Source organism: Microcaecilia unicolor, chromosome 2 (genome assembly GCF_901765095.1).
Source record: "Microcaecilia unicolor chromosome 2, aMicUni1.1, whole genome shotgun sequence".
NCBI lineage: Eukaryota > Metazoa > Chordata > Amphibia > Gymnophiona > Siphonopidae > Microcaecilia > Microcaecilia unicolor.
In genome coordinates this window covers 661,336,745-661,351,544 of record NC_044032.1, presented here as the reverse complement: position 1 = coordinate 661,351,544, position 14,800 = coordinate 661,336,745, and the positions used below count along the sequence as shown (strand labels likewise).

Sequence of the window (14,800 nt, the reverse complement as noted above, 5' to 3'; positions counted from 1 at the left end):
CAATCCCTGAATCTCACCCCTGAAGAACTGAACCCACCGATCCATGCCACTACAGGAAGTCTCACCTAGAATCAAAAACCCATCACCCCCTCCATACTACTCCATCAACCCTTGTCACCCTCGGGACTTAACCTGAGTGAGATCCCTGGGGTCGAATGGGATGGGCTGGAGCGATCCCCTTTCTTCTCCTGCCCTGTCAGCGCTGGCTATCAAAATGTCCTCAGCGTCCGTTCAATTGAAAGACACTCACCTCCTGGGCATTTATGCCATGGAGGTATTTAAATGTTTCTTATCATAGTTACCCTCTTTCGCCTTTCTTCCAAACTATACTTATTAACACCTTTAAGTCTTCCCCCATATGCTTTATGATGAAGATTACTGACCATTTTAGTAGACACCATCTGGACCAACTATTATATCCTTTTGAAGGTGTAGTCTCTAAATGAGGTCCAACTAGCGACTTATACACAGAGAGGCATCGTCACCAACTGTTTCTTGTTAGCCATTCACTTCCCTATGTACCCAAGCATCCTTCTGGCTTTCGCCATCACCTTTTCTACCTGTTTGGCCACCTGAAGACCATCACATATGATCACACCCAAGTCCCACTCCTCTTTCGTGCACAAAAGAATTTACCTTCCTAAACTGTATCACTCTTTCAGGTTTTGTAGCTCAAATGCTTGACCCTGCATTTTTATTTTTAGCATTAAATATTAGCTGCCAAATTTTGGACCATTCTTCAAGCTTCACTAGGTCCCCTTTATGTTATCCACTTCATCAGAGGTATCTACCCTATTGTAAATTTGGTATCATCCGCAAAGTGGCAAACGTAACCAGACAGCCATTCTGCAATATCACCAACAAAAATGTTAAAAAGAACCAGGCCAAGACCCAATCTTTGTGGCACATCATTTGTAAAGTCCCTTTTCTCAGAGTGAAGTCTATTTACCACTACCTTCTGTCACCTCCCACTCGACTAGTTCCTAACCCAGTCACTCACTTTAGGGCATTCAATTTATTTATAAGTCACCTATGCAGAACTGCTTTGCTAAAATCTAAGTACACTACAAGTGCTCTCCTTCTATCCAACTCTCTGGTCACCTCATCAAAGAAATGAATCAGATTTGGCCGACAATACCTGCCTCGGGTCCTGCAATCTATTGGTTTCCAGAAACCGCACTTTTCTCTGTTTTAGAAGCGTTTCCACTAATCTACTTAAAACAGAGGTAACACTTTCACTCTTTTGCAGTCCTCCAGGACCACTCCTGACTCTAGAGACAGCGGAGTCACCAGAACTTCCCTAAGTTTCTTCAGTACCCTCGGATGTATGCCATCCGCTCCCATCACTTTGGTTTAGGTAACTCTTCACGAACACTGTCTTCTGAAAATTGTTCAGGGTCAATCATACTTCCATTCCTATTTATGTTTGTCTTCCATAGTCTTACTTCCAGTCCTGCATCTGTGAACACAGAACAGAATTATTTGTTAAGCAAATTCATCTGATCCTTATCAGCTTCTACATATTCGTCCCCTTCACTCTCCAGTCTTACAAAGCCACTTCTGCATTTCCTCTTATCATCAACCTATCTTAAGAAAAAGGTTTTGTTTCCTCTAGTTTTTTTCTTTTATTTGCTTCTTTGCTTTCCTGACTACTCTACCAGCTTCTCTTAGCGTTTCCAGATATTGGCGCCTGTCTTCCTCTTTCTGCTATCTCTTATAGTTTATAAAGTCTAATCTCTTTTTCCTTACGTTTTCAGCTACTATTTTTGAGAACCAAAGTGGCCTTCTTTTCCTCTTAATTTTATTTACTTTCCTTACAAAGGGTTTGTAATCCTTAAAATAGCTCCTTTCAGTTTTGCCCATTGCTTTTACTTCCAGATGTTCCCATACAACTAACTTCTTGAGGTAATCCCCCATCTCAACAAAGTTAGTTTTTTTGAAGTCTAGATCGTTCACTTTTGAATGAACCATCTCCATACCTGTCTTAATACGGAATCACACAACTGATCACCCCCTATAACATTAGAAATACTTAGAAGCACTAAGTCCAGTATGGCTTCAACTGCTGGAACAATTCTCCCTGTAGAGAATCTAGGATCTCTCTACTTCTAGAAGACTATGCTAAAGGGATACCCCAATCAACACCTGGCATACTAAAATCGCCTATTAGTAGTACTTCCCCTTTAACAGCCATATTTTGAATGTCTTCAAATTTAATCTTTGCTCACTTGTGTCTTGAAGGAGGCCTATGTATCACACCAATGTAAAGAGATTTTCCATTCCTTTTTTCCAGATTGTTCCACAGTGCCTCTTCTTTATTTCATAAGTCCTGCAATTGTGTAACTTTGACATTAATTTTAACATGATAATAGGACAGGGTCCTTGAAGCTTCCCTTGAAGCCAGTAGAGTTAGAACTATCATACCCAGAAGCCAGCAGGGGAGGGGGTGGGACCCAAAACCTGGATAGGATTCCCTTACCAGGAGCGGGCCCGAGCATCAGCAGTAAGGGGGATGCAGAAACACCAGCGGCTAGGAGGGAGAGCAGGAACCAAGAGGACCAGTTTCCCTGGATTAGGAAGCAGTATGTAATTCCTGCTACCTGTGTGAGAGAGAGAGCTGCCTTCCTGAAGTCTTTGAGAAACGGCGGACTGGAGGAGATGTGTGGTGAGGAGAAAAAGGACATGGAATGGGAGGAGAGTGGAGCCGATCTCCCCGCAGTTGCACCCTATGAGTAGGAACAATATGGGTGGGCACTGTGTATATAGTAGTGTTTCTTGTGATACTACAAAATAATGCCTTAGAATGCCCTTGATAATGGATTTCTAAGTAGTCTGCCCAACAGCTGCCCCGCATCAACATAACCACGTACATATTTAATGGAAAAATTGATATTTTTAAATATCATTACATTATCCCATATCTTAAAATTGACCATACATAAGTCTACTACAACGTCAAACTTCTCAACACACATGGCAGGATCCTGCAATATAATTACATAGAAAAAATGTATTCAAGCAAACCTATGAGCTGCTACATCCTTGTTGTTGTTATTTATTGTTCATAGCATTATTTAATCTCACTTAACATGCCGTCTTGTCCAGCATATGGATGTACAAAGAGGAAGTATAGTTTCATGATTATAGTACTAATTCGTTCTACATTTTAAATCAGTGTCATTCGGAGGGGCTGGCCATGGGACTCCCCCAGTTTCATGATTATAGTACTAATTCGTTCTACATTTTAAATCAGTGTCATTCGGAGGGGCTGGCTATGGGACTCCCCCTCTATTCATGCAGAGATGTTTTCACCTAGGCCCAGGGAAGAAGAGGCAACGCACTGAGCAACCGTCCTCTCCTCAAGTCGCTTCACTGGCTCCCGATTTGCTACCGTATTCAGTTAGGTCTCCTAATGACCTTCAAATGCACTCAGTCTGCAGCCCCCCATTGCCTCTCTACCCTCCTCTCCCCCTGTGTCCCCGCCCGTGACCTCTGCTCTTGGGACAGGTCACTCCTATCTGTGCCCTTCTCCGCCACCGCTAACTCCGGACCGTCCCTTCTGCCTCGCATCACCTTATGCCTGGAACGGACTCCTCGAGCCATGCGCCATGCGCCCTCCCTGCCCATCTTTAGGTCCTTGCTCAAAGCCCATCTCTTCTCCCTTGCTTTTGGCGCCTAACCACCTTCTCCATTCACGATACACTGACTACACTGACTACATAGTTTGTTACCTTTAGATTGTAAGCTCTCTTGAGCAGGGACTGTCCTTCCCCATATTTTAACTTGTAGAACACTGCGTAACCCTAGTAGCGCTATAGAAATGCTAAGTAGTAGTAGTAGTAGTAGTAGTAGTAGGGCTGAGAGCGCCGCCTATGACTGTGAGTGCCGGTACTGCGGGAGCGGAGCGGGCAGAGTTGAGGTGTGCCACGCGGGGCCCCCTTAGGCGTGAGGCCCTATGCGGCCGCCTCGGCCTAAGACTGGCCCTGTCAACCACGGCCCACGACATCAGCGATACCGGAAGACTTTTCTGTGCGTGGGGGGGGGGGGGGGGGGTCGGGGGTTCAGGCAAGACAAAGCAGAGAGAGTGAAACTGGACGATCGGACTTGCAAGAAGGGCAGTAAGCGTGTGGCGCCGCGCTACGACAGACTTCTGGATCAGGAAGCACTTTAAAAAAAAAGGTTGGTACTGTGGAGGAGGGACCAGAGAAGCGCTTCTGGCTGCAGAGCAGGCTGCATGTGGATGAGCGAGCGAGCCACAGCAGAAAGGCTGTGTACTCCCACTGTTAAGCTGCGCCTATCAGGATAAATTGGGCGGGCCTGAGCTCAGATTGGGTGGGCCTGGGCCCACCTGTAGCTACGCCCCTGGTTTAATTGCCCATTAAGTAAATAATTGCTGAGCCTGAAACAGGATCTGTCTGTTGGACTGGGGTTCTATGTTTCAAACAAAAGCCAACTTTGAAGCACTCTGCTCAGCTCTGTGGCTCTATAAGGGGCTTTACAAATCCAGTGAATCTAAGAAGGGAGAGTAAATTGATAGCTGAGAATTATTGTCCATTTGCCCTCCAATATCCAAGGGAAGATTTTTCACTATCCATATAAATGCTAGAAGGGAATAAAGTGATAATGTGGCATTGTTTCTAAATAGCAGAGATGGACGTAGAACCTCACATGGTTTATTTTCTTTTCATTGTTTTTTCTTACTTTGCTAATTTTGTAAACATTTCTTTTTCCTGATACTTTGATTCAGACTAGCAATTCCGAGGTGACGAAAGCCATCGTGACTCTCAGACCTATCATATTTGATTAGAGGAACAGAGAACTACGGAAGCCAGGGTCTGTAATACCACAGACGCTCCTAGTGACTTTGCACAGGTCACTTAGGAAAAAACATAGGGGCCAAATTACTAAACTGTGTTATCTCAATAACATTTCTTATGACCCAGTTGGGGTGTAATTCTGGAAGGAGGCACCTAAATTTAGGTGGTACATGCATAAATGCTGGTATTCTAGTCATTTATATGGGTATGTGGAATCAGATATGTGTAAATGACAATTTGTCACTGCTCTTTAGATCCAGGACAAATAAATCTATCTATCTAGCTATTTGTTCTGGATCTAAAGTACTGGTAAATATAACTTTATTCTGTGCCCCCCCCCCCCAAAAAAAAAAAAACAAATCCCCCCCCAATGGCCAGAAAATGTGGTAAAAGCAGTTAAAGGTCCATAAGTCATTATTAGGATGTAAAGTAACATAGTAGATGACGGCAGAAAAAGACCTGCACAGGTCCATCCAGTCTGCCCAACAAGATAAACTCATATGTGCTACTTTTTGTGTATACCCTACTTTGATTTGTACCTGTGCTCTTCAGGGCACAGACCGTATAAGTCTGCCCAGCACTATCCCCACCTCCCAACCACCAGCCCTGCCCCCCAACCACCGGCTCTGGCACAGACCGTACAAGTCTGCCCAGCACTATCCCCGCCTCCCAACCACCGGCTCTGGCATGGACTTGGGAAAATCCACTGCTTATTCCTAGGATAAACAGCCTAACATCTGTTTTACTCTTTTGGGATCTTGCCAGGTACTTGGAAACAGGAGACTGGGCTTGATGGACCTTCGGTCTATCCCAGTATGGCAACACTTATGTTCTGTACAGAGAATAGTAATGTTTTTGGAATCCAATGGTTTTAGAGACAAATCTGATTAATTTCTGATGAGTTGGATCAAGTAGAATCCTCTGAATAAGCATCAGATGTCACTTCAGAATACTCCTCCTTAGAATCTGTGCTTGACTCAATCATTCTGCCTGGAATATGCACTAATGAGACTCCAGGGATAAGAGAACTCTTTGAATGCATAATTATATGCATCCTCTTGAAGGATCTACATATGGCCGTTAATAAAAGGAACTCATTGTGAACACTATCCACCCTAAAAGGGTGTTTTGTGGCTCTACATGAGAATTGTGATATTATGATCCCTTGCTTCATATTGTTGATGGTCTGCATTTTCCGTACGGGTGGTATATTGGTGTATTAGGGTCTGCCCAGTGTAATATTTATGGTTCTGAGTGTGTTTTTGCACAAATTTGTGCATAGTGTTTTGCAGTTGAGCGATTGTGCTTAGAATATGCTTTGAGCAACCACTTTATTCTTTGTCATATGATACATATCTAATATCTAAATTTAATTAAAAGTCTATCTCTAATATAGCTGATTTATGGAAACATTTGGTACTGTAAATGTGTTGTGGTTTTGTCTTTAGTGGGAACCTATGCACTTACATCTTTTTTGGCTTCTTGGGGTTGGAGATCTCTGTGTTGCCTCTCTGGTTTGATGGGTTACAGAGTAATAGGGGAATTTGAAAGTATTGGATCTTTTCTTCTTAATTAATATTTTTCCTTTATTCTCCTTTGTTATGAGAATTTGAACTACTAATTGTAGTGGACTTGAATTGAATAATTTCTGGGGAGGGGGGTTCATGATAGCATTGTGCTTATTATTTTAATCAGTTTTTCTGTACAGGTTTAGCTTCATTTGTCTTTATTTGAAATTTCATAATAAAACTTTTTCTAAAAATTGAATAATCTTATCAATGGGGTGGAGCTAGGGTGGGGGTGGAGCTAGGGCAGGGCTAGGGTGGGGGTGGGGCTAGGATGGGGCCACATCAAATTGGTCTGCACAGGGCCCCGCACTTGCTAAGACTGGCCCTGACTGCAGGTCCCAAGGCAGTATGATTTCACTGGAAGCAGAAGTCTTGTCAAACAAACCTGATTCATTTCTTTGACTGGAGGACCCACCAATCCCATTTTGACCTCTAGCAGTAACACTGCCTGGGATCTGTACAATGACTGACCTGCCTGTGTTCGTTTTGTACTGCTATTTACAGGGTCCATTTCTCCATGGAGTAGCAAAGTCTCATGTTGTACAAGGAGGAGGTGCCATTGAACAGACTAATCAATAAAACACAGTGCTATAGTCACAGTCTAGCAACATATTCCTTATTCTGATGACTTCATTGGACTTTCTTTTTGTACAGGTTTACCTGGTACCAGGAATAGGCGCGGTCAGAGGGGTCGATTATAATACAGATCAGCTTTGCCTTTGGCAGCAGGGCTGCTGCTCGTTTCGGGGCTTCCTCAGAGTGGAAGTAGTTTGCACTTTTCTCAAACAGGAAGTCTGTGGTGACGTTGCAAAGAGCGGGAAAGAAATCCATGTACCTGAAAAGCCAAATACAGCAGAATTCTTAAGGAATACGAGGAGGAAATGCAGAGTAACCTAGTAACAGTGCTCTTGTCCATCTACTTCCTGACTCACAACTGAGCAGCAACTAAGTGTGTAACAAGGAGGGCTACAGACCCTACAGAAAAAGGATCTCAGTGTATGAAAAGATGCCAGCAAGGGACAGTTACTGTCTTTTCAGAGCTTAGTGGAAATGAAAGGGGGAGTGGGTAACTACTAAGCTCAGAAGAATGCCAGTTTATTTTTTTTGTTACATTTGTACCCCGCGCTTTCCCACTCATGGCAGGCTCAATGCGGCTTACATGCGGCAATGGAGGGTTAAGTGACTTGCCCAGAGTCACAAGGAGCTGCCTGTGCCTGAAGTGGGAATTGAACTCAGTTCCTCAGGACCAAAGTCCACCACCCTAACCACTAGGCCACTCCTCCACCACTGTTACCTGCTATCATTTACTGTATGTACGGGGGGGGGGGGGGGGGGGGGGCTACACCTCCCCTTTCTAATCTGCTATAATTGTGACATAGGAGGATAGTGCATCCCTAACCTTATGGTGACAGAAATGGATATTTGAGGGGTGATTGTATAACAGAGCCCCTCCAGTGGTGGGCGGGCTTACTCTATGGGAATACTAGAGTAGACAGGTACAGACCTCTATGGCTGGAGTAAATTGGTGCCTAAGTGCACCAGGGAACGGGCATAACGTATCATATTCTGCTCAGTGTAAGTTGGAGATTTCTTGTCCCTCTCATGCTCCACTGACATGACCTGTGCGGCCCCTGGAGTTAGGTGCGAAAGCTCTTCACGCTATCTCACAGAACGGCACATTGACAGCACATGGATAACACTGTGCCGACATGAAAGCGCCTTCACCACATCAGACTACGCAGTGGAGGAGTCGCCTGGTTCAAATCTCACTGCGGCAGCTTCTCATCGTCACAAGTCACTTAACTGTCCGTTGCCTCAGGTACAAACTTAGACTGTGAGTCCTCTAGAGTACCTGAATATACACCACTTCCATAGATTTGGGGCTTGCTATGAAATTAAATAAATGAATACTCATCACGATTATTGGACACCACATGTTAAACGGATTTTCCTCTTTCCTGAGGAGTCGCACACATATTTGGGGTTTAGCTCATGCCTTTCTAGTGAACTATATTCCTGGTCAATAGGTATTTTTCTATGTCCAGAGTAGAGAGTTGCATGGGGACAGAAATCTTACCCATCCCCGCCCGTCCCTGCTGGAATCTTACCCGTCCCCGCAAAAATGTAACCCATCCCAACCCGTCCCCGCAAGAATTTAACCCATCCCCACCCATCACTGTAAGAATTTAATGGTATAAAAAAGAAAATTCCAGTCAGCTCCCTCAGTCTCTCTCTGGATTTGACCCACAGCACTGTAGGCAAGGAAGGAATGGAAGCTGAAACTTGGAACACTCTGGTGTGCACCTGTAAGATTTGTCTCTGATTTACTGGCACTGTGTGCTGAGAGGTCACCACATGCACGCACCAATAGGTCAGGTGACATCTGATGCTCATGCCTGTGTCAGAGCTGAGGTCGGCTCATCAGCCCAGGAGCAAAGAGGATTAATTGTAACATAGTATGTGACAACAAATAAAGACCTGAATGGTCCTTCCAGTCTGCCCAATAGTCACACTCATTATCAATTCACGATTAAATCAATGAGTGTGATATTATATACTTGATTATGGTCTTTCTTTTGTGTTTCTGGAACAAAGACCACAGAAGTCTATCTGGCTCTATCCTTATGTTCCAACTACTGGAGTTGCCGTTGAAGCCCACTCCAGTCTATGCGTCTTCTCATTTGTGGGACACAGATCATAAAAATCTGTCCAGAACTGTCCTTATGTTCCAGCCACTGAAGTTGCTGTCTAAGCCCTTTCCAGCCCATCCTAAATCAGACTTCCATATATTACGACACAGATCATACAAAGCTGCCTGGTATTGGCCCTAGTTAATCACAGCAGAGTCGCCAACTAAGCATTACTTCACACATCCACACACATGCAGCCATTTAAGGTTAGGTTTTTTATAACTTCCATTTTCTAATTAGAGATCCTCTGTGTTCATCCCACGCCTTTTTGAATTCCATCATCATTTGTGTCTCTACCACCTCCTTAATGGAAAATTTTCCACATTTGTGCTGTTAAAGCGAGGAGGAGGAGACAGCATTCAAAGAACTTGATACTCGGTAGATGAGAGGCTGGTGCAGGTGTAGCTTACACTTCCATGGGAACCCCACAGGAACTGCTTCCGTCCCCGCGGGAACCCCACAGAACTGCTTCCGTCCCCGCGGGAACTCCACAGGAACTGCTTCCATCCCCGCGGGAACCCCACAGGAACTGCTTCCGTCCCCGCGTGAACCCCGCAGAACTGCTTCCGTCCCCGCGGGAATCCTGCGGGTTCCGCGGGATTCCCGCAAACCCCGTTCCCGTGCAGCTCTCTAGTCCAGAGGATTAAAATCTAAGGGGCCCTTTTATTAATCTATGTTTAGCACTTATCATCCGGTTACCTCGCGTTAACTGGTAGTGTATTAGTCGGCTTTCCAGTATCTTTCTAGTTAACACAGAGTAAACCAGACACTATGGACTGGATTCAGTAAATGCTGCCCAGACTTGTGCACCAAAAGATTTAAGCGTTATTCTATAAACAGTGCTGCAAATGGGGAGGTATTTATAGAATACTACTTAGTACCAGATCAGTACCCGAGTTTCAGCACAAGGATTTACAACAAAGGAAACCTGTTATAAATACTCGCACCTAAATTAGATGCAGATGTCTCATATTCTGATACTATGAGCATCGTTAGTGAACACCCCTGACCCTCCCCTGGCCACCCACTAACAAATTTACATCTGCATCTTTATAGAACAGTGCCTAGCAAAATGCCTGCATAACTTCAATCAGCGCTTAATTAAATTGCATGTCTAAATTTGTGTGTATAGTTTTGAGCACCATTTTGTGTTGGGAGAATGGAGTGGGTGGAGATTGGGTAGTTAATGCACAGTGAATGCGGGATAATTTACCTCCTCCTAAACAGGAGCTGCTTACGTCCTTCTGTTCCACACGTTAATCTGAATGTTAATGCACGGCCCATAATAAAAAACAGTGGGAACGCCCCCAAAAGGTGCTGTGCTAAATTTACAGCTACTGCGTGATAAAATCCTGCGCTAAAGCCACAATAACTGAGCGTTTTACCACGGTTTGTAAAAGGGACTCTACATTTGTATCTGAGGCAATGGAGAGCTAAGTAATTTTCCCAGTGACTAAGTTTAGGCAAAACATATTATCCTTCTAGAAATGGATCTCTAAAGCTTTACCACCTTCACACAAATCTGTTCTGTTTGTCCCATGCTTGAACTGTCCTCTCTCTGAATTTTTCTACTTGCTTTAGTAATATTTAAATGGATTACTGCAACTCTCTTTACCGTGGTCTGCAATTTGCTCAGCTTGTTGAAAAAGCAGCCATTAAACTATCATTTGGGAAGCAAAACATCCCATGCATTTCAGTGGTTACTGGTATCCTGCCATATTCCTTCTAAATACTTGACTCTCACTTACCAAGTCCTATAGTCTGGGCTCCCAATCCTTCGTCTTTGACCTTCTTATTCCACACATGCCACAACATCTTCTCCACTCACTATCTCCTACCTGTTCCATCCCATCATCACATCTGGCTCGATACTAACAAACTCCTGTTTAGCGGAATTACTCCTTCACTCTGGAACAATCTCCCACTTAACCTCATGTCAAAAATTCAAAAGGACCCTTAAAGCTTATCTTTCTTAGATATTTTGCACCAGTGAGGTCCCCGTTTGCTGGTAGCAGCTGCTCACCTTCTCCCCCCCCCCCCCCACATACATTCTCCGGGATTCTATATATCGCGCCGAGATTTCCGGTTGGAAATCGAAGCGTATTCCATAACAATGTGCATAAGTTAATTAGTTAACAAGATTCTTAACAACCAGTTATTGGCATTAATTAGAATATACACGCACTACTTGCTATGCGTATTCTGTAATGTGATGCGCGTAAATATAAGTTGCATAGTTGAAAAGTGGGTGTGGTTATGGGTGGGTCATGGGCATTTCTAAAATCTATGCGCGTTGTTATAGAATTACCTCTGTTCTGTGCCTAATTTAGACGTTGGGATTATCACCAGGTTTTACTTGGCGTAATCGACCTCGAATAAATTTAGGTGCATGAACCAACGCTCGGCGTATTCTATAAACAACGTGGAAATTTAGTCTTATTCTGTAAAGTATGCCTACGTTAAAAACTACTTCATAGAATACGCCAAGTTTTTAGGTGTGAGCTATAGAATCTAGTCCATTGAGCCTTCTGGTTATAAGGATTTATTGTAAGAAATGTTCTCATCCTATTTTGCTTAATACCTTGTCTGTGTAAGATTCCCCCACCATAGATCTTACACTTAGACATTATTTATGATAATTAACCTTGAATTAGAGCCTCTTGGAGGTTTTAGTTTGGGTGTGTTCAGGACTCAGGCCCAGCACCAATGTTTTTTAACCTGTATATACAGCTTCTTGTGCATCATATTGAAATGTGTATGACCAAATAATTTATGCAACTCCTCATTTCTATAGTGTGGATGGGCTGCAAGACCTCCCCAGCACCTGGTAGGTGGCCAGAAGGATTGTGAGGTATCAGGAGTGGAGGCCTCAGTGGATCAAGGTTGACCTAGGAGTCATCCCAGAGGATGCTGGGAGTAATATGCAGATGAGATACAAAACCATCCCAAACAGCCACCATATGAGCGAACTCCAGTCTCCTATATTTTGTTCACACAGGATAGGGGGCAAATATGAGTCCCAGATCCAACCCCAGAGGTGCACATTTACTTGTCAATTCCAACAGAAGGGAACCTCTCCACTGAAGATCAATGCCAAGCGAAAAAATGGAGAATAAATCACCTCTCTCAGATAGTGTTAACAAGCTCTTTATTCAAAAACCATAAACATAAAAGCGACCCAACACGAGTTGTGTTTCAGCCCTACCGGCCTGCATCAGGGGTCTATAAACAAATACATAAATAAAAAATCCATAAATAAGAAACATAAATATATGAAAACACATAAATAAAAGATAATTAAAAACCATATAACTGTAAAGACCATACCTAGGAATATTGTAAAGCAGTATACTTTCCTAGAGCGGTTGGATTGCAGCCAAACTCCTATGTAGTATGTATATCTATGTGGACATAAAAAATGCATATACTGTATATATATATTGATACATAGAAAGGTTCATCATACAAAGATCACATTACATATGTATGAGATTAACAATAGTGGAATATAAAAAATGAAATCAAAGGAGCAATCATGAAATAAACTTAATAATAACAGAATGGATATCATTGTATAAACTAAGATAAAAACCTTATAGACCAAGATCTACATGCGAACCAGAAAAGATGGAGCATAAGGAATGTAATTGAAAAACTTATATAACAGGTATAAAGTGTTATCAAACCAATATTGTTCCAAAAGGTAATATGGAGGGGCATAATCGAACTGGGTGCCCATCTATAAGGGCACCCATCTCTAAAGAAGGCCCCATAAAGCGGCGTACCCGACCGTATTATCAAAACAAGATGGGCAGCCATCTTTTGTTTTGATAATACGGTTGGAGCCGGCCAAATCTCAACATTTGGGGCGCCCTTAGGGATGGCCGACATTGGTTTTCGCCGATAATGAAAACTAATGGCGGCCATCTCAAAACCGGCCAAATCCAAGCCATTTGGTCATGGGAGGAGCCAGCATTTGTAGTGCACTGGTCCCCCTCACATGCCAGGACACCAACCGGGCACCCTAGGGGACACTGCAGTGGACTTCAGAAATTGCTCCCAGGTGCATAGCTCCCTTACCTTGTGTGCTGAGCCCCCCAAAATCCACTCCCCACAACTGTACACCACTACCATAGCCCTTAAAGGGTAACGGAGGGCACCTAGATGTGGGTACAGTAGGTTTCGGGTGGGTTTTGGAGGGCTCCCATTTACCACCATATGTGTGAACAAAATATAGGAGACTGGAGTTTGCTCATAGGGTGGCTGTTTGGGATGATTTTGTATCTCATCTGCATATTACTCCCAGGTAGGGGGGGATGGGGGGATGGGCCTGGGTCCACATGCCTGAAGTGTACTGCAGTATCCACTAAAAACTGCTCCAGGGACCTGCATAGTGCTGTGATGGAGCTGGGTATGACATTTGAGGCTGGCATAGAGGCTGGCAAAAAATGATTTTTTTTATTTTGGGGGGGGGTGGGGGGGTGGGAGGGGGTTGGTGACCGTTGGGGGAGTAAGGGGAGGTGATCCCCAATTCCCTCCGGTGGTCATCTGGTCAGTTCGGGCACCTTTTCAAGGCTTTGTCGTGGAGTTCGCTCGGAGGAGGGAAAGGTGAGTAGTGGAGTGCCTCAGGGATCTGTGCTGGGGCCGATTCTGTTCAATATATTTGTGAGTGACATTGCCGAAGGGTTAGAAGGTAAAGTTTGCCTATTTGCAGATGATACTAAGATTTGCAACAGAGTGGACACCCGGGAGGGAGTGGAAAGCATGAAAAGGGATCTGAGGAAGCTAGAAGAATGGTCTAAGGTTTGGCAATTAAAATTCAATGTGAAGAAATGCAAAGTGATGCATTTAGGGAGTAGAAACCCACAAGAGACTTATGTGTTAGGCGGTGAGTGTCTGATAGGTACTGAGGGGGAGATAGTATCCGAGGATCTGAAGGCGACGAAACAGTGTGACAAGGCGGTGGCCGTAGCGAGAAGGTTGCTAGGCTGTATAGAGAGAGGTGTGATCAGCAGAAGAAAGGAAGTGTTGATGCCCCTGTACAAGTCATTGGTGAGGCCTCACCTGGAGTATTGTGCTCAGTTTTGGAGGCCGTACCTTGCGAAGGATGTTAAAAAAAATGGAAGCGGTGCAAAGAAAAGCTACGAGAATGGTATGGGATTTGCACTCCAAGATGTATGAACAAAGACTTGCTGACCTGAACATGTATACACTGGAGGAAAGGAGGAACAGGGGTGATATGATACAGACGTTCAAATTCTTGAAAGGTATTAATCCGCAAAAAAATATTTTCCGGAGATGGGAAGGTGGTAGAACGAGAGGACATGAAATGAGATTGAAGGGGGGCAGATTCAAAAAAGATGTCAGGAAGTATTTTTTCACAGAGAGGGTGGTGGATGCTTGGAATGCCCTCCCGCGGGAGGTGGTGGAGATGAAAACGATAACGGAATTCAAACATGCGTGGGATATGCATAAAGGAATCCTGTGCAGTAGGAATGGATCCTCAGAAACTTAGCCGAAATTGGGTGGTGGAGCAGGCGGGGGAAGAGAGGTTGGTGGTTGGGAGGTGAGGATAGTGGAGGGCAGACTTATACTGTCCGTGCCAGAGCCGGTGATGGGAGGCGGGACTGGTGGTTGGGAGGTGGGAAATACTGCTGGGCAGACTTGTACGGTCTGTGCCCTGAAAAAGGCAGGTACAAATCAAGGTAAGGTATACACATATGAG

At 44.1% G+C, this 14,800-nt stretch overlaps 1 protein-coding gene across 1 annotated transcript in view; it reads right to left on the bottom strand.

Moving 5' to 3' along the window:
• NDST4 (N-deacetylase and N-sulfotransferase 4) overlaps positions 1 to 14,800 on the bottom strand; it is a 250,009-nt gene that overhangs the window by 66,282 nt on the left and 168,927 nt on the right. The window contains 1 exon segment of the mRNA XM_030191802.1: positions 7,046 to 7,220. Within this exon segment, the coding sequence (XP_030047662.1) occupies positions 7,046 to 7,220 (175 nt within the window).